The 27,631-nt window shown below is 42.1% G+C and overlaps 1 protein-coding gene across 2 annotated transcripts in view; it reads right to left on the minus strand.

The window, feature by feature from the left end:
- Positions 1 to 6,430: 6,430 nt before the first annotated feature.
- The window catches only part of ATL3 (atlastin GTPase 3), a 49,747-nt gene continuing 28,546 nt past the window's right edge, over positions 6,431 to 27,631 (minus strand). For both annotated transcript variants that reach the window (XM_032879303.1, XM_032879305.1), the window contains exons 6-13: positions 24,922 to 24,978; positions 23,454 to 23,546; positions 22,404 to 22,542; positions 11,373 to 11,500; positions 10,702 to 10,758; positions 9,155 to 9,226; positions 8,334 to 8,765; positions 6,431 to 7,588 (exon numbers count right to left, since the gene is read on the minus strand). In XM_032879303.1, coding sequence (XP_032735194.1) covers positions 7,502 to 7,588; positions 8,334 to 8,765; positions 9,155 to 9,226; positions 10,702 to 10,758; positions 11,373 to 11,500; positions 22,404 to 22,542; positions 23,454 to 23,546; positions 24,922 to 24,978 — 1,065 coding nt within the window. In that variant the 3' untranslated portion in view covers positions 6,431 to 7,501. The remainder of the gene's footprint in view (positions 7,589 to 8,333; positions 8,766 to 9,154; positions 9,227 to 10,701; positions 10,759 to 11,372; positions 11,501 to 22,403; positions 22,543 to 23,453; positions 23,547 to 24,921; positions 24,979 to 27,631) is intronic.

A 27,631-nucleotide genomic window follows, 5' to 3' on the forward strand; every position in this document is an offset into this window, starting at 1 on the left:
GTCCACAGCTCAAATTCCATGAATGAATGACCAGACACAGGCCCTTCCTGGCACCCCACTCTGGCTGGACTCTGGCTCCCTAAGAGTGGAACGAGCTCCTGTTCATCCCTCTTGTCCCCACTCCCAGCCAGCCCTGCACCTTGCCTTCGAGATGTTTGGGCCACATCCTGGCCCAGTCACTTGCTGGCTGTAGGGTCCAGGAACCCGTCCCCCTCTGAGCCTGGTCTATTCATCTCATAAACAGAGCGATGGTGATGCTGGACAATATGTAAGATCACAGGTGAAAATACATTCCCCGAAGGGAGAGCTGCAGATGAAATGATGCTTACGAAGCACGGAGCCTGGTGCGTGGCACGTGGTAAATCCTCGTGGGGACACGTCAGCTGTTAACAGGAGGAAAAGCACAGGCTCGTCAATGACATCACACGTCAGTCACCAGCTTCCCAATGGGAGAGTCAGAGGCAACGCAAATACATACCAGAGCTTTATGGGCATTGCTACTTACCCAACAAATCGTTTTGCGTATTAAACAAGTGACTACCCGTAAACACTCCAAACCCAAGGCGCAGAGGTTGAGGTTGGAGAACACCAGACTGACTTCTGCTTCTTCTGACTCTCTGCTTTCAGAACTGCCCGGAGGTCACTGCCCATTTCCCGAGTGTTGTGCCAGGGAAAACAAAACAAAAAGCATCCTGACGAATGAGGGTGTCAGGAAAGTGATTTTCACCTTCCACACAGAGCTGAAAAGCGGAGCTCTGTAAGACCCCAGGCTAGAAGCTACCACTCGATGTTGGTGCCGCCACCAGCAAGAGTGTCTCCAGGCCCCTTCCCAAGTCCACCACCAATGTTCCCACGGGAAGCCATGCCAGGATCAAACCGAGCGCTGACTCCAAAGCCTCTGGTCTCTTCTGCAACCGCGGCCACGGAGCCCTGCTCTTTGTGTGGCAGGGGATGGTGTGACGGTGGGCTGAGGCGGGGTCATGGTCATTATTTGCAATGTCCCCATTCTCTGCCTTCTAATGAGGACAATGGCTCCCCCCAGGAGAATCCAGTGTTTTGGGGTCTCTGAGAAAGTTAAGGAAAAAATGGCTCGAACTTATGCTGAAGGCATGAGACCTTCGGGGGATTCTGAGCAGGTGGGGTAGGACGGGTAGCAAGGCCAGGCCAGGAGAAGGAAAGGGGGGAGAGAGAAAGGGGAGAAAGAAAGAAGGGGGCAGCAAACCACATTTAAAGGAGCAGAATCCATTAGGAGCATTTTGTGAGAACACGAGGGTTTCTGTTACTTGACATTAACTCTCAAAACCTGAACACTCATCTGGGGAAAACTCCCATCAAGGTCAACTGAATATAGTCTTTCTTTTTTTTTTGAGTAGGCTCTGTGCCCAATGTGGGGCCTGAACTCAAGACCCTGAGATTAACAGTCCCTGCTGACTGAAAACAGGTTTTTTAACACTTATCTGGGCTACTCTGGTGTGGCTTTGTGACTGTTTGACCAGAAAAATCAGGTTTTCATGAAAGAAAAGGAAGGTGAAGTTTAATTTCCTCCTGGAACCCATTTCTGAGACCCCTTAAGTCCACTAATGAGAACAAATCCAAGAGGCTCTGAAGGGCTTCCCCTGCATAAATGTGCAGCATAACCACCTACTTCCCTTTGAAAGAACATTCCTGATATGTTCCAGGCTTTCTCATTCTCCCATTTGTTAAATGGAGCAACAGTCTGGGGCACTGGGGACTGTGATGGACATTTGTTTTCTGTCTGTCCAGCAGTCTTTCACTTGGTGACTGTGTGTTTCCGGTGGACCTGCCAAATCACGGTGCCACATCACCCTGACTAGGAACACATGTGACCTCGGTCCGGCTCTCAGGCCCCAGCCCCGAGGCTATAGCAACTGACCCTGAAGGAACATAGGACCCAAGCCAGACCAATCAGAAGCCGTCTCTTAAGTTGGAGCTATGTACACACACATTTTTGAATAGGCAATGGGTTTAAAAAAAAAAAAGGGCTCTTCCCCCCGGAGACATTAAAGTGGTGTGATGTAAGCCTGGAACCATCTGTCCCTTACCTCCCCTGCGGCACAGCAGAAATCCATCTGCAAACACAGATAATACAGCCGCCACAGACATGATTGCCCTGTTGACACGAGTTCTTCCAGTGCCTGATGTCAATTTTGCTCCCAGACATCCAGTTACCATTAGTTCTTCTTTGATTCAGCTAGAGTTGAACTCATCTTTGCACACTGATATATGGTAATCAAAGGCAAGAATGTCAATGCACCAAGGACAAACCATAGTTTGCTTGGCTTCTCCCCGTCCACACACGCCCACTTTCCCCACCTGTCTTTCCTTCTCCCCAGCTGTGCTATGGGGGGCATCGCCACTCTGATGGTAGCCCTCCGGTGTGCACCATACCCTTCCTATCCTAACAATTTGTTAGTTTGCACTTTCCCTAACTATACTGCGATGAACGCAAGTGCAACAGCTAGCCTGGCACCTTCCATATGACCACCATGAGAGAGAGACAGAAGGAAAGAGGGAGGGATGGATGGCTACTGACCAAACCGAGTATATGGTTTTGGTTTTTTTTTAAAGATTTTATTTATTTGACAGAGAGACAGATCACAAGTAGGCAGAGAGGCAGGCGAGAGAGAGAGAGAGGGAAGCAGGCTCCCCGCTGAGCAGAGAGCCCGATGCGGGTCATGATCCCAGGGTTCTGGGATCATTACCCGAGCCGAAGGCAGAGGCTTCAACCCACTGAGCCACCCAGGCGCCCCCCAAGTATGTGTTTTGAACTATAAACATACCAGAAATCTTACTGCAGGGCCAAATGGGCTATGTGTAGCAATTAGCCAGTATTTGGGAGGTCCGGTGCAATATCTCCAGTGGCTCCAAGGTCACCAGTGATAGAGCTTCATCCCCTCCCAAAGAGGAAGCATTCAACCAGATGGGGCAACCAAATGAAAGTGCTGCAAGTTCAAGGGCCCTCACAAGTCCATGTTACTGTAAATAAAATGTGTTTGATTTTAAGCAATACATCCAAGTCCTCAGCCTTCTCCAGCACTAAGCTAGCAACACCGTTCGGTACGGTTTCACAGGACAAAGGTGACACACCCGAACCACATTACCACTAACCACCCCAGACATGGAGTTATTATCCCTCCCCTCAGATATCCTATTCACTTTGCCAAGCCCAAATCTATTTCACAGACCTGCCCGTATTAAAGAATGGAGAAAGAAACAAAAAAAAAAAAAACCACAAGACTTGGTGCTATGATCTTTATTCAATTAAATGACCTTACAACTAAGAAACAGAAAACATGCTTTTAAAACTAATAGCATAATCTCATCCCATTGCACTTTTAAAAACGGGTATTAAATTTTAAAGCCATTCAAAGGCAAGGGTCTGGGAGAAAGTATTTTCAACGAATCATTTTATAAAGAAAAGAAAAAGAAAACTTGTAGATGCTCAGGATTAATATGGATCCCTTTAAGGCTTAAGTTCATGGCAGCATTTAGCCATCTAAATTAGGAATCTTCAGGAATCAAATGAAACCTTTCCTTGGTCAGAAGAGCATTACAGTTAAATTTTAGTTCCGGCACATGAAAATTCCTTCCAAGGAGGAACATTTTCTTTTGAAATCCTTCTGCTCCTAGACCTGTTTTGGAAAGTTCCTGTTATGGGGGTACTTCTGTCACTAATTTTTAGTTATTTTCTCCTTCCTTTTTGTTTTTATTTTTATTAGCTTAAGGTGTTCTGTGCACAAAAGATGAGGGGTTCAAGTCACAGTGCTAAATTTTCCTTTTTAAAAAACACTCTTCAAAAAGTGTTTTTTTTAATCCTAATTACATCTGTTAGTGAACAGGACACTTGTACATTCATTTTTCAGAGAAGGCACTAGGATATCTTAATTTAGAAAAACAGCTTTAACAAGCTTAACTAATTCTCTAGATGAAAGACATCGCCCCTATGACTCTGAACACGGTGAGCCATCGGTCATGGTCCTGGCAGCAGAGAACCTACCTGGAGCCGCACGCAGCACCTGTCCGTCCGCTCGGCTCTCTCACCGGTCTCTGAGCCGCCTCCAACACTGTCTATCAAAGGGATGATTCCAGGGCCACAATCCAGACCCATGGAGGCAATCCCTGACATAAAGCTAGTGATCGGAATGGTTTTAAACAAGTCTCCCAAATACGTCTTAGGCACTCTAACATAGATGAGAGCCAAACAGAACTATAACACGATGTAAGAAAGAAAAACTAACCCATCGCAGCAAATGGGCTCTTACAATGGGCTTAATGTCATCTTAAAAAACCACTTACACAGTTTGTACTTTCATGACTGAAGCTTGTCTTCATTATGCCCTATTCCTTGACTAAAATTTTGTCAGATCTAAATGTAAGCCAGGAAGATGTAGCCCACGCTGGCTTCCTTGGATGGCAGCCAACCTAAATCATCCTAAATTACATTTCAATATTTCTTTGGGGGGAAAAAAGTCCAATGAAGACTTCCATATAAACTACTTAAAAAAAGAAAGAAAACTCCAGGAAAAAATAAAAACTTTTTTTTTAAAATGACTTTTGCCTGGGTTTAGGTCAACCTACTTATCTGTAACTCATCCATAATACATAGGGACCCATCCAAAACACCACTTTTATAAGGCAGGTAAAACACTGGCTATGGCCTGCTAACGGAATGCTCAGCCAGTAACGAGGCAGTTTGTCTGTTTATTTGCCTAAAGCCTTTCATCTCATGTTAAGAGACTAGAGAAAGAATGGATACAGCAAAATGATCCTCATAGGCAATTCTAGCAAGCACGAAGACAGCGTTAACAGGAAGCCCCCCCGTGGAACAGATCTCTTGGTATATCGCTAAAACAGGGTACGGCTCCAAAGACACTGGGTCATCACACATGATCACTTCCCCCCACTGTATCTACAAACCAATCCAGAAAGATTTCTCATGAAAGAATTGAAATTTTGACTCTATTATTTTTACTATAAAAAGCTAATTGGATTTTTTAAAAAAATTTTTTCCTGAAATGAATACTTCCTATAGACATTCTAAAAACCTCCTTTTATACGTTAATAGGACAATGCCCCATGGAACTGCTGGAAACGTGCAAACCATAAATGCTTCTGTGAAAAGGCTGGTCCGGAGTGGCAGAGCTACACACACCAGGCAAACATTTGCACTGTGAACGCCTAAGCAATGTCTCTGACCCACAAACTAAAGGCTGAGGGAAGTTAAGAGGTACAAGACATGCTTTTCAACCTGGTTATAAATCTCCCTGGACTGTTCAAAGCCAGCAATGAGAATGCATCTTTTATTGAAAAAGTTGATATAAAACTACCAATTTACTCTAAAAATAGAGAAAAGAAGCCAAAGAAAACTCATTACGGATCTTCACTGAGAAAACTTGATCCAATGCTTTCCAGAGTCAGAATAAGTTAACCTATAAAGACAAAAATAATAAGACTTCCCCAGGGAATTAACCAAATTATTTAAGATCAAAACAGAAATGGTGAATTTGAACAGTAACTAAATCCTAAGAAAGTCATACATTACCACATACTGGTTCGCTTTAAAAATTCTAATACTTTAGTATTAAAATACGTTTTAGACACATCATCATTTTCTCACCATTAAAAGCATCACTCTAGACAACATTTGAAATCTATAAATGTGCCTCTACAATGCATTAAAAGTCAAGTACCTCAACATCTGCAAGGCCTTTAGCGAATATTATGAACCTTCAGAAAGATGTGAGGCCACCTGAAAATGCGCCACAATTTCAAAGAGAAGTTTCCAATTTAACAGTCAACACTAAGCATCACTGATATCCAAGTAAACAGTTTTTAGAACAAGCTGGAACTTTCCTAAAATTTAATGGCAATTGAATAAACTAGCAAGAACTTCAGGGCAAGATTGTATGTAGACATGAAAAAAATATAAAATGCTTGGAATTAATTCAGACCCATAAAAATACTTCAGTGGTGAAGTGTTTAAAATAGTAAGAAGAAAATTCTTTGATAAAGAGATTACATGCTTCTTTCTTCTGCCTTCCATTCAGACTTCTTCACGTATGTAGAATCTACACTTGGGTTTCACCTTAGCCTTTCTATCTCCCTCCCACAATAAAAATTATCTTAAGAATTAAGGCTCTCCTACCTGAACGTTTATGTAAATACTTACAGGCAAGTTTTATGGAGTTTAAAAACCCACAATTCACCATTATATTATAATCAAAGGAAAAGGCAACTCATAGATAAAATGTTATCACCCAGTCAAGGTGAATAAAAAGATTTCTTAGACACTTCTAGACCATGTCCAGATTTGGGTGTGACTTCAGTCCTCACTAAGCCAAAGCTATTTTAAAGCTACCAGACTAGTCAAGTGAGGTTAAAGAAAGGAAGATTCACTGAGCAAAACTGTCAATTGTAGCTTTATTATTAAAAAGATTAGTGGCCAGGAGAACATAAGTAAATGTTTTGGATAAGGACCTGATTTACTCCTAGGCCACATGAAACAGGACAACTGAAGGCAGTGATGTCTGGTAATGTCTTTCCTCTAGTCCTCAATAAAGTTCTGTCCTTATGTAGAACTCCTGAAACAAGACCTCTTAAATGACAACTGTGAGATATATAGAATACATATGTGTATATAAACCTGCAAACAGTGAATCTGACCAAGGCACAAGTTCAAGTGACTTATCAGAGGTCACACAGTTCATTTAAACTCAAGCTTTTTTGTTTAAAGTATTACGCTTACTCTTTTCATTATGAGCCATTCTGGCTCTTCAAGGCATGTTTGCCTCTTTTCTAAAAAGAAGCTAGAGGAATGAAGGCAAAAATAAAATAAGAGTATGTTCCAACAAAACGGTCAGCCTGTCAGTAAAAGACCATAAATTTCAGTGTATGGTGGATTTAAATAGGTTGTGGTTTTTCCACATTCTCTGGCAAGCAGGATTCTTTAACATTATAAGATTTTAAAAGTGTAATGGCATCATTTTCAGTCTTTTGTTCTGAAGCTTTTGCAAGTTTTGTAAACATTTTAAAATAGTAAGGTATAAAAGAACAGACCGGTTTCACCCCAAAACAGCATCTTTCATGAGGTTATTCTCGATTCCCTCCCTATTGTGTCCTCAAAAGCCTGGATACAATCTTAAAAGGCACTAAGTGGTACATACAGGATTTAAAACCACATTTGCAGCTTTTCCCTTTAGCTTTCTCCCCCATAAAGTGCACAAAGCAGAGAGTAATAAGAAAACAGACACAGGCGTGGATCTATATCAGCAAGGAAAAGAAATGCTTCCAATAGCAATGGAAGTAGGTTTAAGAATTTGAAGCCACGGGAAAGGTCTGTCTATTAATTTATTACTGCTGAGTTTCAGCTCTTCCCAGGTGATCCCAGATCTGCGTTCCTCTGCACTTGGACCGGGCGTGGCAGAAACCCAGACATCAGGAAGGGCTGGCGGCGTTCTCGTTGGATCCCCTCGTCAGGATGCTATTGAGCTTTTTTATCCACAGGGGGCCTCCCAACAACGGCATCCCTCATCGCGGCCTGAGTGGAATTCCCCATATGAGAAGTAGCCTGCAAGAGTCCATTGATTCGACATGTCAGTTAATAAAAGACAACCCAGCACCAAGAGAAAGACTTTGGAGGGAAACCTTCAGAAATCTCGGTCTACATCATGGGTTAGGTTCTCAGAAAATCGGGAAATGAAAATGCAGGTGTCGGGGGAGCCTGCGGCAGCAGAGACTTAGCTAAGTCTCTGCTCTGCTATCCTAGTTGGGTGGGAAGCCATCTTGGCTCCTCAAAAGCTTCTGACTTAATGGACCGTTGGCAGTACTCCGAGAAAGAAATCAGGCTCAAGGATCCGTGCACCTGGAAAACATCTCAATGTCAACGGCCATTGGCTTTGCGAAAGATTTAAAGCGAAAGAGATGCCACCCATTAGCAGAACTCAAAACAGAGAAATTTCCCAAGCTCCTGATTTTCAGTGAAGCAAATTAACCTCGGAGGAGGGGAGAATCACACAGGAAATGTGTCTGAAGAGCATGTGGTTAGACGCTCCCCAAGAGCAGCACAGTCTGTCCAAGTCGGAACTTTCTCGCGTCAGAGGGCAGTTTTTAGGCATGGAAACAAACTATGAGGAATAAACATTGACATTCTAAAGAAGGATGATACAACGTAGTGCCTATCAGAAAACAAGAGCCGGCCAGGGAAGTTTCTCATGCCTTCTTTCCCTGTGAAGCTCTTCCAAGCGGCAACGCTCTGTGGCAAAGGCACAAACACCTGTGGCCGTCCCCGCAGCCTGGGCCGCGGCACCACTCACCTGCTCTAGTACGTACGCTGCGCCGGAATCAATGGCTCCTCCCAGCTCGCGATACTGACCAGAGTACCTGATATAGCCCCAAGTAAGAAGTGCTATTAACAGCAGCCCAACCACACAGTTGAACAGCTGGGCCACAATCTCAAGACCAACAAAGCCAGTGAGGCCTGAGGCTATGTACAAAATCACGATGCCCGTGAAAAGCACCGCGGGGGTTCGGAAGGTGCTGAAGACATTCTTGCTGGCATTGTGTTTGCAGAAGTTCTCATAGAGCTCCTTGATCTCCTCCTCCAGCTCCTGCTGGTAACGAAGGCTAAAATCCTGCCCACCCATCTTCTTGGTCTTCCTAAAATGGTCCAGAGCAAGCTGCTTGAATTCGCAGTGCTTCTCCTCTAGAATGTCTGGAGACAAATAAGGTTTCTCTCCCCCACAAACCTAAAAAGAATAAAGACATAACATGTTGAAGATCCCTTTGAGAACAAGTGCCCAATGAAACAAGTAAAAACACTGAAAAAGTCAGAACATTTTAAGATATGAGAAATTAACTTTAAAATGATGACCAAGACCGGTAGAAGTCTGGGTTCACTTCCTCTGAAAAGTACATGGAAATAAGCAGGGGGACATTAACTGCACCAGAAGAAAGCTTGCTTTCTTCTTGCTTAGCAATGGAAAGAACTAGAAGACCCCAATGACCAGGGGGACCTGAACACAGCTTTGTTGTCTCGTCGGCTTCAGATACAGTAAACAGGATCAGTTTGGGCTTCCGAAGTCAGCAACAGGCCCCGGTGATCGATATGTTAGAATGAGACACGTGCCCAACATACCTCCTCCATGTTGTTATAATAAATGTCTTTGGCGGACGCTGCGGCTGCTAAATTATTGGCTTCAGCGGTGGCCTTTTAAGAAAGGAAAAGCAGAAACTCAGAATCCCCTCTTTTAACGTTCTTCCACAAATAGCCAAGTGCCACTGTCCTCTCACCCTGTCCCGTTCTTCCTTTTTTTTAGGATACTCCTGCCATTTTTTAGGTTTCTACATTGCCCAATTTATGAAATAAAATATTCCTTTTCTGCCAAAAAACATCCTTATACATAGAGTCTTTATCATCAATTAACCTCTAGAAATACCATTAAGAAATAGATGTGGGTTAAGAAATAGATGTGGGTCAAAAAAGAAGGGAAAAAAATTTGTCTTTATGTGGACTTCAAACTCTAGCTTTCTTTGTGAAGATATTTTGCTACTAAAGAAATAAACATGAGGTGCCAGGGTGGCTCAGTCAGTTAAGTGTCTGCCTTCGGCTCGAGTCATGATCCCAGGGTCCTGGGATGGAGCCCCACATCAGGCTCCTTGCTTAGCGGAAAGCCTGTTTCTCCCTCTCCCCCTCCCCCTGCTTGTGTTCCCTCTCTCTCTCTCTCTCTCTGTCAAAGAAATAAATAATTTTTTTTTAAAAGAAACATTTGACAGTAAACGGCCTTATGTTCTGCACATGAAAGTCAGAAATTGTGTTAACAAAATGACATCTTGAAAATAGCAAAATGTTGTAAATAAAAGTGGCTGAAAATAAAAAACCTGACCAGTAAGCAGTAAACAGGTATGCCAGGACATGTTCTACTAAAGCAGACAACAGGTAACAGGACAATAATTTGTCTAAGATAACTGGGCCTGTTCTATCTGAGTATAATAAAACAGTGCCCTCCACAGTACGTTTGGTGGGAAGACCAGGCCTAGTGAGGGGCCGTTCTGCTTTAACTGTATCCCCATGAATATACACAAAAAACCCAGGGAGCAAGGATGCCTGGGTGGCTCAGTAAATTAAGCATCTGCCTTTGGTTCCGTTGTGATCCCAAAGTCCTGGGATCGAGCCCCATGTCAGGCTCCCTGCTCAGTGGGGAGCCTGCTTCCCCCCTCCCTCTGCCTCTCCCCTGTTTGGCTCCCTCCCTCCCTCTCTGACAAATAAATAAATAAAATCTTGTAATAAAAAACAAAAAAAAACAAAACAAAACAACCCAGGGACAGTCACCATGAAGAATGTGCTAAAAATTAACATACTTCAGCATAAACAGGCAAGGAGAGCAACAGTATTCCTTTTTAAGTCTTATTTATTTTAGAGAGACAGCATATGCACAAGTGGCGGGGAGGGGGGGTACAGGGAAAGGGAGACAGAGAATTCTCAAGTAGACCACCCTACTGAGCACACAGCTCTACACGTGGCTCAGTCCCAGGACCCTGAGATCATGACCTGAGCCCAAATCAGAGTTGGATGCCTAACTGCCTGAGCCACCCAGGCACCCACACTCTCAAAGGACGTGGCTTCTTGCATGTAGGTCAACAAGTATCAAACAGTATCATTTAGGACGTCAAAGAACTGCTTACCTGAAGCATAGATTTGGGATGAGGCAGATCTTCTCCTTGGTAAATTTTAATATATGCCTTAGAATATAAACATAGAAACGACTGTGAAAAATGTGATTCTGTCACATTTAATAATACTTTAATGTTTAGAAAGTGACCAAACTGCATTTTCCTAAAGACCTAGATCAACACCCAGGAATTAGCAAAAACACAACACACCTTTGAGTGCATGTTAGCATTTTTTAGTTAACTAAAACTGTTCTCAAGCAGCACGAGCCTAGCAAGACTAGGAGTCCCACCAGATTCCCCATGCACACTGGCCTCACCACTACCTGTGGGCACAGTGACCGTCCGCCTTGAAGAAGCCATGTCACATCTAGGTGCCGTCTCCTCCTACTCACGGCAACTTCCTAACCACCTCCTGTCCACACCATCTTCCTTGAGGAACAATCTTCCTTTAGCCACAGTAATTACTCCTCTAAGAAAGTGCAAAGAACATCCATTTGGTTCTTAGACCGATACTGCCACCCAGTGGCCCACTCCTGGAAGGACACTGGCGGCTCTGAAAATGCCTCTCACCATCTCCCCATGAGAAACTTGTCCCTAAGCTTTAAAATAGTAAAATTCAAGTTAATGACCTAGATCAGTTTTACCAAAAGTCAAATATTTTGATAATTAAAACCCATATTTACCTTAAAATACTCCAAGAGCCCCCGACAGGTGACTTTTGAGCCATTGATCTCCTTTTCCATTAAGTTAGCTGGGTTTAACACAAATGGGATCAAGACCTGTAACTGCTCTTTGAATTCACTGGCAATATCTGTTCACAAGACCACGAAGAAGAAAACAGTAAGCCAAACGGGTTTATTCGACCAAGCTGGGCAGAAAATGCAATCTTCAGTCTACCTATTTTAACATTTGCTAGTTGAAAGTGAGGGGAGGGAGGGGCACCTGGCTGGCTCATTCGGTTAAGTGTCTGCCTTTGGTTCAGTCCATGATCCCAGAGTCCCGGGATGGAACCTGACATCTGGCTCCCTTCACAACAGAGAGCCCACTTCTCCCTCTGCCCCTCTCCCAGCTTTGTTCACTCTCTCTCACTGACAAATAAAAATCTTTAAAAAAAAAAAAAAAAAGGAAAGAGAGTGAGGGGAGGGAGTCCCAACCATGTCTGACACTTTCTGCCCATGACCACATTGCTGATGGACCTCTGTGTGAATGTACCTGTACCGTCTCCTTCCTTCCCTTCTTGAGATTAAGGGCTGCCTAGTCCACAACAGAACATGCAGAATATCCTTCCCCTGGTTTTCGTTCTGGGGGATGTAGTCTACTCCCTAGCATTTCACGAAATCTCACTTTTTAAAGAATTTTACTAACACAGTCTTCAAAAAAATCAATTATCAACTCGTCTAGTCCTCTCCCTTACCACACCTTCACGCTCCCCTTGGATCCATGAGAAATCACTATTCATCATCCACTTGCTTTTCTGTTGTTCATTTTTACGCTAAAAGCAGAAGCACCTATTCCTCATGGCATTTTTAAGATTTTATTTGACAGAGATCACAAGTAGGCAGAAAGGCAGGCAGAGAGAGAGAGAGAGGGAAGCAGGCTCCCTGCTGAGCAGAGAGCCCGATGTGGGGCTCGATCCCAGGACCGCGGGATCATGACCTGAGCCGAAGGCAGAGGCTTTAACCCACTGAGCCACCCAGGCGGTCATGATGGCATTTATTTTCTATTATTTCCTCAAGACCTTCTGGGCCATCCTGAAAGAAAAAGGCTACTATCTCAGGAAAGAGGACAGCTCCTTTGCAGCTTCTATAAAACACCCACTGAGGGTTCAGGAGAGCCATTAATGAGAGAGCTCCTTCCTCAAAGTGAGAACAAGCTGGTCCATCTCTGAAGACACAAGGGAATCAAAACACAAGGAATCTTCTTAGGTTCCCAACTAATTCAAACATCAGCTGAAAAGAAAGTAACCCTAATATATAAAACTGAGAAGTCTGACTTCAAATTTTATTCAATTCAACAGTTTTTCAGAACCTTTTCATCGCAGACATTATTCTAAGAGTTGGGGGCAGAGCAGTGAATAAAACAAAGTGGCTTCTAAATTTTTCCAGTTACAAATTAAGACTCTCTGTAGAAAAATCTTCAGGTTACTTTTATTTCCTTAGATTCTTTCCTTGGAATATATGGTCCTCTAAAAGCAATTACTAGATAATACAATGACAATGTACACTCCTGGAAGACATTCAAAATCAATTTAAAAAATCCATAAAGCCAGATAATGATGATTAACATTTGAAGTATACCCCTTCCTTTCCACAGCGCCTATATATTGCTGTCGTTTTTGTGAAAGACTGTACCAATTTATACCTCTCCCACCAACGTATAAGAAGGTTGTTTATAACTCTCAACACACTAGAGATTTTTTTTTTTTTTTTTTTTTTTTTGAGCAATCCCTATACCAATGTGGGACTCAAACTCATAACCCCAAGATCAAGTGTCAGGCTGTACTGAGCTGGCCAAGGGTTGCAACACATTAGAGTTTTCTTGTTTTTAAAATTGTTACTGACTTGGGCCTTCTGCTTGACAGTACTCCGGACTGGAGAATCTGAGGAGGCCTTCTCCCTGACAAGACCCTGTATACAATCTGTTCGTGTGCGTTGCTGGACCTGGAAGTGCAGGGGGCAGCAAGGAGCTGAAGAGGGGCAGGAGGGAAGAGGGGCAGGAGGGAACCAGACCAGAGCGGCGCACTAAGTTCATGTGATGCTGCAGCTTACCTGAGGCCGTTTCCTGCGACAGGGGAGGGGGGGTGGGGGGGGTGGGGGGGTGGACACGACGGACTTTGGGCAAAATTAACTCCTAAATTAAGCTGAAACCCAAAAGGGGTCTGGAATTGTCCAGGTCAGTAAGCCTCTAGCTCCCTGAAGAGGCACTTATCGCTCTGCAGGAAAAATCAGGAGCAAGTTAAAGATGTCCATTATTGTTGCTTCTATCCAACATTGCACTAGGATCCTCATCTTCCTACAGGTCCACAACAAACTTTAAAAATATAAAATGTGATGTGGAAAAAAAAGCAAAAACCCCATTCTTCATCAAGTGTCATAGACAGTACCTACTATCTACACATATAAATTACTAGAAATAATGGGAGTTTAGCAAGTTGCACAAATGAAAAGCATTGGCTTTTTATAAAAGACTTTATTTATTTATTTGGACAGAGAGAGAGCACAAGTAGGCAGAGCAGCAGGCAGAGGGAGAGAGAGGGAAGCAGACTCCCTGCTGAGCAGGGAACCGGATGAGGGACTCAATCCCAGGACTCTGGGATCATGACCTGAGCCAAAGGCAGATGCTTAAGCAACTGAGCCACCCAGGCGCCCCAATGAAAAGCATTTTTTAAAAACCTAACAAATTATAAATAATGGGAAGACAGAGTATTCAATAAATGATGTCAAAGTATTGGTATCTAAAGAAAAATAGAAAATGGATCTCTACTTCATACATACACAAAAATTAGTTCCCAGTGGATTAAACACAAATATGAAAGACAATGCCTGAAAGAGAGAGAGACAGCAGTGTGTGCAGGTGTGAGTGTGTGGAGAAAGGAAAGGATTTTCTAAAACAAGACTTAAAAAGCACTACAAGGGCGCCTGGGTGGCTCCGTCGTTAAGTGTCTGCCTTTGGCTCTGGTAGTGGTCACAGGTTCCTGGGATCGAGCCCCACATCAAGCTCCCTGCTCAGCCGGAAGCCTGCTTCTCCCTCCCCACTCCTCCTGCTTGTGTTCCCTCTCCAGCTGTCTCTGTCAGGTAGATAAATAAAATCTTAAGAAAAAAAATAAGAAAAAAGAAAAAAGCACTACATAAGATCAAAGGTGAATGAATTCAACCACATTAAAACTAAGGCACCATTAAAAAAAAAAAAAGACAAGACAGAAAATGGGAAAAGATATGTGCAACATGTAACTAACAAAGTTTCATATCTTACAGTACACACACAGGGTCTATACATTGCTGAGAAAGACAAATCCAATTTAAAACTGAACAAGCATGAACAGGAACTGCAGAGGAAAGGAAGCATGAATGTAAATAAATACATGAAAAGATATTCAATCCCATTAGTAACCAGAGAAATGCAATTCAAGACCACAATAACATACTGTTTTATATCACTAATTTGGCAAAAGCTAGGTATCTGGTAACACTAAAGATTGCCTAGGAGACGGGTCAACGGAATCTCTACATACACTGATGAAGGCAGCGTAACGGGAGCCACCACTCTGGAACACACTCGGACATTGGCCAGTAAAGGTGAAAATATACTAACTCTACCCTCCAGGAATCCTGCTTTTATAAAGCACATACACTTGGGAGACCCCCATACATGCACATATACTAAAATGTCTGTGGCACTATTCGTAATAGCAAGAAACGAGAAAAGCTCATGTTTCCATTGAGAATAAACTGTGCTATATTCGCAGAAGGCACAATTATACTACAATGAAAGTGAATGAACTAAAACAACATGCAGTAACATAGATAATATCAGAAATAAAACACTCAGGGGCACCTGGCTGGTTTAGTCCTTTGAGTGTCTGACTCCGATTTCGGCTCAAGTCACAGTCTCAGGGTAGTGGAATCGAGCCCATGTCAGGTTCCGCACAAAGGGTAGAATCTGCTTGAGACTCTCTCTCCCCCTCTCCCTCGGCCCCTCCTCTCACTCTAAACTAAATAAATAAAATTTTTAAAGATTTTATTTATTTGAGAGAGAGCATGAGACAGAGAGAGAGAAAGCATGAGTAGGGGGAGGAGGGCAGAGAGAGCAGCAGATTCCCCACTGAAGCAGGGAGCGAGCCCAGCGTGAAACCGGATCCCAGGGCCCTGGGATCACGATCGAGCCCAAGGAAGATACTTAACCGACTGAGCCAATTCGACACCCTAAAAATTTAAAAAAAAAAAAAAAAAGAGATAAAACACTCAATGAAGGGGCGCCTGGGTGGCTCAGTGGGTTAAAGCCTCTGTCTTCGGCTCAGGTCACGATCCCAGAGTCCTGGGATTGAGCCCCGCCTTGGGCTCTCTACTAGGCAGGGAGCCTGCTTCCTCCTCTCTCTCTGCATGCCTCTCTGCCTACTTGTGATCTCTGTCTGTCAAATAAATAAATAAATAATCTTAACAAAAAAAAAACACTCAATGAAAATACAAGTTAGCCACATACTATTTTTTATAAAATTCAAAAAATTAAAGAAACTTAGCAACAGACTACATGCTTCAAACACAAATAATGATTTTTTTAAAAATTCAAGGGCAAAATAAGCCAAATTGAGAATAGTGGTAATTTCTGCGGGGAGACAGGGAGATGGGATAGGGAAGTAGCACACAGGAATAGGAAAAGAGCAGCACACTGGGAATGCTGACTGGCAAACCACAGCCCTGGAGCCAAATATGGCCTGCTCAGTGTAACTGTCAATACAGTTTTCTGAAAACACACCATGTCTTCATATATGCATTGTCTATGCATTGTTATAAAAGCAAAGACAAGTAATTGGCCCACAAAACTTAAAATATTTACTATCTAGTCCATTACAGAAAAAATTTGCCCATTTTGATGTTCATTATGAGGTTTTGTATCTTACATATGTAAGTTCTACGTATCCTTTTACATATATAGTACTTTTCTCCATTCTTTTAGATACCTAATAGTACATTTTAAAATTTAATGGTAGCTCTTTATTTTAATTTGCTTTCATTTCTATTGCTGCTAGTTAGACCAAACTTTCTACCATATTGGTTCATCAACTGATTTCCTCTTCCCCTACCAGGTGATACAGATATATTAAATAGTGTCAGTCTTCACAAAATAAACAAATATGCTATCTTCTATCCTTATGTATACTATAATCACTGAAATATTTTCTCCAATTTGTTTGCCTTTTTTAAAAATATGCATATTAGGTATTCAAACCAATACCATTTTTCCTTGACAATTTCTTTTATTCTTCCTAAGTTTAAAGAGTCCTTCCCCAATTCCAGAGGTCTAATAAAATTAAATTTTCCATGCTTTAATTTTTACAATTTTGTAATCTACATAGACTTTACTTATGCCTCATAAATTAAAATCTGCATGACATTTCTCTCTAAATAGTAACATGTACTTCTCATCTCTACCAATTCCCATCCCATCTTAAATAACTGATCAATTATAAGAGCTCATCACATCAAGAAAATTTTTTGGTTTTTTTAATCTGTCCCACCTAAGTAAATGGGTACCAACTTTCCATCAAAATACTCTTAATTCCACAGTCTCCTCAGGATGGCGCCAAAGTACGGCCTTTACCGATTTTAAAAAGGGATTAATCCCCATATTACACATCGATTAGTGGCTTAATACATGATAATGGGGACATTTCAATGGGGGTGGAGGGGTGAGTTGGACTATTCAGTAAATATTTCTGGGACAAATGGGTAGCCACTCAGAAAGTAAGATGCATCTAAACTGGATCATAAATTATAACAAAAATAAAACTAAAAAATCTCAAGGAAAAAAGTGGGACAAATTCTTTATAACGTGGAGTGAAAAACCGTAAAATGGTGTCCAGACTATGCTAGTCTGTGTAGATTCATATTTGCTTGCACATACTGAAGAAACTCTGGAAGCCTGGAAGAGGAAGAAACTTTTCACTGAAAACTTTATAATTCTTTTAGGGATTTTAAACATGTCAATGTATTACCTATTCCAAAAAACAAAAACAAAAACAAAAACCACCCTTTTTTTATGGCTTCAACTTTTATCATACTAAAAGACTAAGAATTTCAAAAACATTTCATTCAAGAAACTAGCACAATCTAGCACCAGACTGTTCCTATATTTGATTTTACCCAGATTTAATAGACCCTCAGCTATTAATGCTTCTACAAAGCCTGTACCAAAACACTGGTTTTAGACTCAGAACAGACAAGAACTACCCTGACAGACGATCTCAAAATCTCATGGTGTCAAAGAAGATCGTGCCCTACAAACTCTTCTGTTTAATTTCTAAGTAAACAACTCAGTGGCTACTGCATTAGGTCTCTCTGCTCTAGAAAACACAAAGATGACAGCTTTCTTTATGATGACGACAGAGTCACCTGTGTCTGTTGAAAGGGTCTTAAAACTGAGCTCATCTAGCTAACAGGAAGCAGCAGATGAGCATCGATTAAACCAAAACTAGGACTGTTGTTCCCCTCTGAACAAATGGTCATTCTTTGGGGGGAAAAAAAAAATACAGCAAAATAAAATCACTAAAATAATCCCTCAAGTACTTAAGAGAACATTTGCAGAAAATGTAACTCTTATTAAATGTAAATGTTCTATAGCAATGACATTAAGGTCCTTCTGTGGATTAGCCCTAACTGCTCTCAAGCAAATGATGTCTTTTCCAGGCTATACGGAATGGGGCTTGCAGGATCTCAACCGAGTCATCATACAAGTATATACTTGAAAAAAGACAACACGTAGGCATTTTCTTTAACTCTGAAAACTACATCGGATCCGGTGACAGGTCCCCCACAATAAAGTTTATGTGGTTCTTAATCAAGCACTTGCCAAATACTCCAAGCCACTGTGCCCAATTTATGCTTCACTCAAAACCCTTCAAAGCTTGTTAAAAAGGTTCCCTACAATTACAAAATATCCATCTGCAAAGCCCCTAAAAAGTACATAAACCTCTGCAGAGCTAATAAGAATTCTTTATAAACAATCCTCCTAATGACTACAGTTCCTGAAACAGACACACAAGGCAGACTATAAAGACATATATTTTTTAAAAAAGATTTTATTTATTTGACTGAGAGAGTGCGTGAGGACACAAGCAGGGGGACCAGCAGGCAGAGGGAGAGGGAGAAGGAGGAGAAGCAGGCTCCCCTCTAAGCAACAGCCCGACACGGGGCTTGATCCCAGGACCCCAGATTCATGACCTGAGGTGAAGGCAGACACTTAACCAAATGAGCCACGCAGGTGCCCCTAAATATTTTTAAAGTAAAGCAAAAAAGGAAATTTTTATTTTTCAAATCTTTTCTTTTAAAAACATAGTTATAAATGTACCTTTTTAAATGAATACGATCATACAACATATGCTATTATGCAATCTTTTCACATGTAATAATATGTCCTAGACATCTGTGTAAACACAGATAAATAGATTCATCTATACCTTAATCTTTTAAAGGACTTTGAATAGGGGCACCTGGGTGGCTCAGTTGGTTAAGCATCGGACTCTTGATTTTGGCTCAGGTCATAATCTCAGGGTCATGAGATGGAACCCCACGTCAGGCTCTACACTGAGTGTAGAGCCTGCTTAAGATTCTCTATCCCCCTTCCTCCTTGCTCTCTTAAAAAAAAGAAGAAAAAAAAGACTAAATAACTTTTAAAATAAACTTTGAAAAGTGCAAATGTATCATAACTTAACCAGTTCCTCAAGAACACCCATTTGTTTCTAATTATTCCCTATTACAATAATGCTACAGTGATATATGCCCTTATCCATGTATTTTTATCTACTTATTTGGATAGTTCCTTAAGATACTTTCCTAAAAGTGTAATACCGGATCAAAGGATGTAAACATTTTAAGTTTTGAGACTGACCCATAAAGACTATGGATTTGTACCAATACATTTGCACTTTCTCAATTACTGTGATGTTAGCTGTATTTTCATGAGCACATACTGACCATCTGTACTTCTTCCTCTGGACTTGACTTTTCATGTAAGAGTAAGATTTTAACGTATCCATAAGTGTGTTTTAAAGCTCAATGATGAATGAGGGAAACAAACAGTACATAATTACGACACTAACAACTACTTGTACAGAATCTGCTCTCTATTTTATAAATAGGAAAATCAGTACACTGAATATTGAGTGATAAGCTGTACATATTTAAATACATACAGGGTTGAACAGTATCCCCCAAAATGCATGTCATCCTGGAATCTCAGGACATGACCTTGCAAATTTACAGATGTAACTAGTCGAGATCATACTGGATTGGGGGCAGCCTAAATCCAAACAGTGGTGTCCTTATAAGAGAAGAGAACACACAGAGACACAGAAAGGCGGTGGCCATATGACAGAGACCAGAGTGACACACACAGCTCCAAGCCAAAGGACGCCAAGGCCCACCAGCAAACCCCAAAAGCTAGGCGAGAAGCTGGGAACAGATTCTCCCTCAGAGCCCCCAGAAGGAATCACTATGGACGCCCTGATTTCCGAATTCCGGTCTCCTAAACCTGTTAGGCAGTAAATTTCTGCTGTTCTCAGCCGCCCAGTTTGTGGTACTTTGTTGGCAGTCCTAGGAAACAGATACAAATGCACACCCAACAGTGATACAAAACTTCAAAAGTCGGGGTTTGAAAATGTTAAAAAGCTCTTCCTATCTCCTGGGATAACATAAAAGTGAATTTTTTTTTTTTTCAAGATTTTATTTATTGACCAAGAGATCACAAGCAGGCAGAGAGGCAGGCCAAGAAGGGGAGGAAGCAGACTCCCCGCTGAGCAGAGAGCCTGATGCGGAGCTTAATTCCAGGACCCTGAGGTCGTGACCTGAGCCGAAGGCAGAGGCTTTAACCCACTGAGCCACCCAGTGCCCCCAAAAGTGAATTTAAAACAATGTTTTGAAACATTAAAATGTTTGAAAATATGGAGAAATGCCTTTGTGTGTATTTCTACCCGATGACCTGAGAGCACGCTGAGGCTCAACTGCATGAGGGAGTCACTGAATCCACCCCCTCCCCAGCAGCCTCATTTAGGAACGCCCCAGACACCTCCCCTCCCAGTGATGAACAAACCTAAAGGTATGTCTAATAAGAGTGTTAAAAGCCTAAAGGAACACATCACCTACATGCTCAACTTTCTCTAGACTCCACTCAGAAAAGTCACTTGCAACTGCTTTTCAGGTAAAAGGTTCTAGCCCCAGTATTGCCTGAGCAGACTTCTCTCTAAAGCTAGACCCCAAATTCAGATTTCTGAATTGCCATCTAACAGGCTCTAGAAGTCTCCTGCTCAGGAAAGCTGCCAACCCCATAAAAACACCACACAGTGACAAACAGAAGGCAAAACTAAGTCTCTCAAACTCCGTTTCTTCTGCACTATGAAGACCAGCTGGAATGTAAATCTTAAACCGAACTAGTACGTTAATGTTCTTGGATCAAATCAGTCAAGTAAGTCGAAAATGATGTAGTTTATGTTTCTTAGGAGACTATGAAAAACTCCCACTTCAAAAGCCAAGTTCTCGTGGAAACTAAACATTTAAATTATTTCCCCAAAGTAACAGAAGAACTTCTTTTTTAGCCCAATAGGACTTTGGGGCAAAAAGAATCTAGATGTGGGATGCCTGGGTGGATCAGTGGGTTAAAGCCTCTGCCTTCGGCTCGGGTCGTGATCCCAGGGTCCTGGGATCGAGCCCCGCATCAGGCTCTCTGCTCAGCAGGGAGCCTGCTTCCCCCTCTCTCTGCCTGCCTCTCTGCCTACTTGTGATCTCTGTCAAATAAATAAATAAAATCTTAAAAAAAAAAAATCTAGATGTGCATCTCTACCCTGCCCCTCCGCCCCCACTTACTATTGGAGTGCTCTGAGCAAGTTCCTTAACTTTCCTAAGCCAGTTTCTCCATCTGTGAGATAAAGGAGACAGTATCAGCTGATGGAATCACTGGGAACATGAAGCAGGACAGTAAACTAGCCCAGCACTGCTGCTGTGGTCTAAATGTTTGTGTCCCCACCAAATTTGTATGTGGAGATCCTAGCCCCTACAGGGGATGGATGGTACTGGCAGGTGGGGCAGGTATGAGCAGTGATTAGGTCATAGGGCAGAACCCTTCTGAATGGCACTAGCAGGTTTATAAGAGACTCCACAGAGCTCCGTAGCCCTTCCACGCATGAGGGTACAACCAGAAGTCTGAGAACAGGAAGACAGCCCTCTCCTGACCGTGCTGGCACCCTGACCTTGGACTTTCAGCCTCCAGAACCATGAGAAATAAATGTCTGTTGTTGGTAAGCCACCCAATGTAAGGCATTTTGTTAGAGCAGCCCAAAGAGAAGCGGCGGGAGATACAGCGGAGCCTTAAGAAATGGCAGCTACTTCTACTGCTACTTTCCTGGTGCCGGAGAAGCTCAGATAAGTTTGTAAACAAAGGGGCCAGTTTAACACATGTAAACTGAAGGCTGGGCATTACATGACTCAAGGCCTTAATGAATAAGGAACAAAAATAAGAGAATGGAATCCAAGAGTCCCGACTCTAATTTCTCTAAGCTGCTACTTAGTCACCACTTCCTGACATGCACATATGACCCAGCACCAGGCTCTGCACGAATCACAAAGATGAAAACACGCAGCCATGCCACGCATCGCATTACCTTCCTTTTGGACACTTAATTGTACTTGATAAGTATCAGGTGACCAATGTTTAGTGTTCCTTTCTTTAGTGCTTTTATTTCTCATAAGCCAGTAATTACAACAGGCCTCTTACACAGATGATTAATGAATCTGACCACCACCATGTCAGATGGAAAAGTTTAGATGAACTCTAATGGTCACACCAAGTCAGAAGCAGAAACTGAAGTGGACTCTTAGTACCATTCTCTCTAAGTTAACATGCTGTCCCTCTGCAGCACTCGCTGGATCCATGCCTGACAATCTCTGGTCACTACTTAATTCCAAAAATTGAATCACAGGTCTAAAGTAACATAATTTGTAACACACCTTTCAATTTCCCATCAAAGTCAGGGCTTGTGGCCACCTGGAGTCCAGGGTGTGGTAGGAGAAAACAGGTGACGTTGGAAAAGCACGAGTGAATGTGATTTCGGACGTTCTGAATTTCCTCGTGTTGATGTTCTTTTACCTGCCAATGAAGACCAACAATTTACAAAAGACCATTTGTTTTTCTTCACTAGGAACCACTAGTATAGGACAAAGGAAAGATTTCCCAACTGATATGGATCATAGCAGCCTAGGTTTTGTCCAGTAAGAAAACTCAGAACCCTAGAAGCAATAAATGCATACATTTGATTAACCACAGTTTGGCTCCCACAGCAACCAAAGAACAGGGACTGAGGAGTTTCTTAATAAACAGTATTGCACAACGCTTCCGAAGAACGAGAGATGGTTTGTGGGCATGAAGGAGGATCTAACTAGTTAGTAGGAATTGACAAAGGACTCCTGTATTTTAATTTTGGAGAGCAAGCTAAGCCTGTTTATATCTACCCCAAAACAGAATTTTGAAGAACAGAACAAAAGTTCTGAATATGACATTTTTTTTTTTTAAAGATTTTATTTATTTATTTGACAGAGATCACAAGTAGGCAGAGAGGCAGGCAGAGAGAGAGGAGGAAGCAGGCCCCCTGCTTCCCTGATGTGGGGCTCGATCCCAGGACCCTGAGATCATGACCTGAGCCGAAGGCAGAGGCTTTAACCCACTGAGCCACCCAGGCGCCCCTGAATATGACATTCTAAAGGCACATATAGAACCTGGTGCAAAATGTGAAACAGAAACCACGATCAAAGCTTGGGCCAGAGTCCAGAGTCCTTCAAAATTCCTTCAAAGCCAGAGTCCTTGCCTGTAATCCCTGTGTGCTCCATACCCAGGTTCTTCGCTCCTATGTGAATACCATTATGCACCAATATTCGTGAATATTTAACACACTTAACAGAATTTTCCATATTCTGGTTTAAATACTACAGCTAGAGGCAAATGAGAAAGTTACCACTACTTTCTTTATAGGTAATTCCTCAGAAGATTATATTTCTACTTACCTGTAGACGTTTATCCAAAAAGGACATCCCTCCCTCTAGTCCGTAGCTGTATTCGTAAGGGAAACTCCAGTCTCGAACCAAAAACATCAGCGTCTATTTAGGAACAAGAACAGAACATATTATTAGGTTGCATACATTCATTTTCAATATGACTGAAATACTTCTTCACATAGAGCCAGCTTTTTCAAAGTGGGCAAAAAATTGTGAAGGATTTATTTCTTCTGTAAAGTCTTAGAAACCTTATAAACACTAGAAGGACATGTAGAAGTCAAGTGTGAGGTGAATATATCCTATTGGCTGTTTTTGTTCCCATGGGTTGACAAAAGCAGAAGGAAGAGATTGAGGAGAAGATATTAAATTCAGGACTCTGCTCTACAGGCAAACATGAGGAATGTAGTAAAGGACAAGAAAACAACACAGTACCAGCTAATCATGAAATCAGATCTACTTTTAACACTAGAAAGAAAACTAAATAATAAATAATAGAACTTAAAGCTCCCCTAATCTCATTGAGGTTACTATGCATTCTCATCCTTGTGAAGCAACTGGCTAAAGCAGGGGCCAGAAAACCTTTTCATAAAGGACCTAAGAGTAAATATCTTAAACTGCTGTAACAAACAGCAGCTATGGAGGACCCCTGGGTGGCCCAGTCGGTTAAGCATCTGCCTTCAGCTCAAGTCACGATCTCAGGGTCCTGGGATCGAATACCACATCAGGCTCCCTGTTCAGTTGGGAAATCCACTTCTCCCTCCACCCTTGCTTGCACACGCTCTCTGTCTCTCAAATTAAGTAAATAAAATCTTTAAAAAAAAAAAAAAGGAAAATAGCAGCAGCTATAGACAAATGAGTGTAACTATGTTCCAATAAAATTTTATCTGCAACTTAAAAGTCAGTGTCTACAGCTAATTTATACATGTCATGAAATAGTACTTTTTTTTTTTAAAAAGATATTATTTATCTGAGGGAGCAAGCAAGCTAGAGAGAGAAAGCTTGAGCAGCAGGGAGGCAGAGGGAGAGGGAGAAGCATGTTCCCTGCTGAGCAGGAAGCCAGATGCAGGACTTGATCCCAGAACCCTGGGAGGATCATGACCAGAGCCGAAGGACACCCAGGTGGCCCAATAGTATTACTTTTTTTATTTCAACCATTTAAAAATATAAAAACTATTCTTAACTCATAGGTCACATAAAGACAGCTAGCCTGATGTGGCCTGTGGGCTACAGTCTGCTGATCTCTGAACTAAAACAAAGACATAAGGGGCACCTGGGTGGCTCAGTCAGTTAAGCATTCAACTCTTGGTTTTGGCTCAGGTCATGAGATCAAGCCCGATGTGGGGCTCAGAGTCTGCTTGAGATTCTCTCTCGCCCTCTACCCTCCCCCAACTCGCAGGCACACCCTCTAAAATAAATAAATCTTAAAAAAAATAAAATAAAACAAAGACATGAATTACATTTACAGTTAGCATTCTACCTGGAAGGGTTTTTGGAAAATTTCATCCATTGCCAGACGACCGTATTCTGTGAAGAGCTTTAAAAAAGAAGAGTTAATGGTTTGTTAGGCAAATTATTCAAAGTATTTCTATGGCTATTATTTAGCGAAGATTCCATTTAACAGACTCAATACTACTATGAGACCAAAGTTCTACAGTTTCAAAAGGCTGGAGAGCCATGACCCTTAAGATAATCTGTTATTCTTCTGTCTCACATTCCATGTCCCAATTCATTAGCAAACCCAGAATCCAACCACTCACAGCTCCCAAGTGGCTTGGAATATTACAACAGCTTCCTAACCGGTCTCCCTGCCTCAGTCCTTGCTCCATCCCCAGACTATCCCCAGGACAGCAGCCACAATGGCTCTGTTATAAGGTCAGTTAAGTCACATCATGCCTCTGCTTAAAACCCTCCAACCTCACAGTAGAAAAGCCAGTCCCTTCCAGTGAGATCTGGCTTCCCTGGTCCTCCTCACTCCTCCTCAGATACCTGTGCACACTGCTGCCTTAGAGCCTTTGTTCCAATTCCTCCTCCTGCTATAAGGTTCTCCCCAGATAACTGCACAATCCACTTCTTCACCTTTTGCCGTCTTCACTCAAATGGCTCCTTCTCACAGAAGCCTTCCCGACCATCCGTCTCAAAGATTACAAGTTTCCCCACAATTCTTCTTACTCCACATCTCTTTTAAATATCTTTCCTTAACCCATCTCACTATCTAACATACTGTATCTTTACTTATTTTGATTAGTTTCTGTCTTCACTACTAGAATTTGTGCTCCAGGAAGGCAAGATGTTGGTCTGTCCCCCGCACTACTGCGTCTCTGGCAGCAGGAAGAGCACTGGGCCCAGAGCACGGACGCCAGGCAAAGGACCAAATGACCACATTCCCTAAGGTCAGGGCTTACATAGACATTCATCTCTATGTCCTCATGAAGCCTCTCACTAAAAATATAGCAAAATGAAGTTCAAAAGTTATAAACTCACAGGACAAAGGGGATGAGAAATGATATGGCAACAAAGAAGAGTTGTCATAAACACTCTGGAAGGAAAACGGACGAATGAAAACTATCTCAGGTTTTGGCTTTCTCTGCCTTATCTGTGACAGACAGGCCAACAAGAAACAAGCAGATTCTCTCAGCAGAATCCCTGACAGGCTCAGAAATTAGAAGCACCAGCCACCATGAAGGAGGGGGTGAGGGAGCAGGGCTAACAACTAAAGAAACATTAAAAGTCTTCAGAGAGAGGACCTACACTCCCAGATCCTGCTCCCTCCCTGTGCTCCAAATCCTCTTCCTGCCCCCACAGAAGATGGGAAGTGTGCTGTCTGGAGGGGATAAACCAGAAAGAATTTACACTGATACCAAACTGATACTTTGATACCTCAGCCAAAAGGAGTAAGGTAAGTACCCTACTTTACTGGAAATGGGCACTTAGGTCAAGATCTATATACCAAATAGTGAGACTCAGCCTCCCAATCTGTCGGAGCCACACCAAGCTTCTACCCACGCAGGCAGGAGTTTCAAGAATTCTCTGGGGGAAATGACAACCCCGGAACATGCTGCAAACAGACATTCAGGGGTTGCAACAAAATACAGTCACCTCACTGTAATCCGAAGCAGTCACAAGGTCGGCCCTCTTGCCACAGGTCCCAGTCAGATTTTTAACAGTTCACTCTTAAATACACATGGCCAAGGACACCAGACCTTTGAGAAAAGCTACTAGCAAGAAAGACGAAAACCTGTGTCCTTCAATTCCAGAATATCATCTTATATTATTCCTTTTATAATTTCTTTCCCTCCATTTTCTGTTATGTTTTACTAAAACATCTCTCATTAACAGACACAACCTCTCCCGAACTGGTGCTCCAATTTCCCTGTGCCCTCCCATTCTCCCTCTCCTCCACCTCACCCTCTCCTCTCTTCCCTTTTTCCCTCTTCTCTCCTCCCCTACCCTGCCCTTCTCTCTCCGCTTCGCTCCCTCTGGTGTGACTTCTGATCTGTCCTTTCATTCAGCCCACCAGGGAGATTTTCTCCAATTTAGCTTCCATCTCCTTCTCTACTGAAGTTTCCAATTTTACTGACACAGTGTTCATTTCCAAGTTTCTGTTTGTTTTCTGAATGTTGCTTTTTAATAGCATCTTTTTTCTTGGTGCAACAGCTGCAACATTTTATCTTGCTGAACATATGCATTTACAAAGAATGAAGAAAAAGCCCACACCAAGGTACATTACCATGAAAATTCATGTCAAGAATAAGCTCTTAAAAGCTTCAGATAGAAAAAGGTCACATACAAAGGATCAGATGGTGTGGGACTTCAGCAGCAACACTGGAAGCTGGAAGGCAATGAAGCAATGCCCTCAATTCTAAAAGAAAATAAATTCTATCCTGTAATTCTACAATAAAATTAAAATATTCTCAGACTTACAAGAACTCAAAAAAGTTATCTCCTATGTATCCATTCTATCCTTTCTCAGAAAGCTAGTGAAGAATGTTTAGAATTAAGAATAAACCTCCCCCCAAAGGGGGGGATAAACAAATAAAAGATTAAATAGAGTGCAACTGAAAAAGGAACTGAAAAGAATTCCCAGGCCCTGATTTCAAGCTGTATTACAAAGGTATAGTAATCAAAACAGTAGGATATTGGAACAAGAACAGACACACAGATCAATGGAACAGATTAACTTTCTATTC

Source organism: Lontra canadensis, unplaced genomic scaffold, assembly GCF_010015895.1.
Source record: "Lontra canadensis isolate GAN:19392208 unplaced genomic scaffold, GSC_riverotter_1.0 scaffold66, whole genome shotgun sequence".
In the NCBI taxonomy this organism is placed as follows: Eukaryota; Metazoa; Chordata; class Mammalia; order Carnivora; family Mustelidae; genus Lontra; species Lontra canadensis.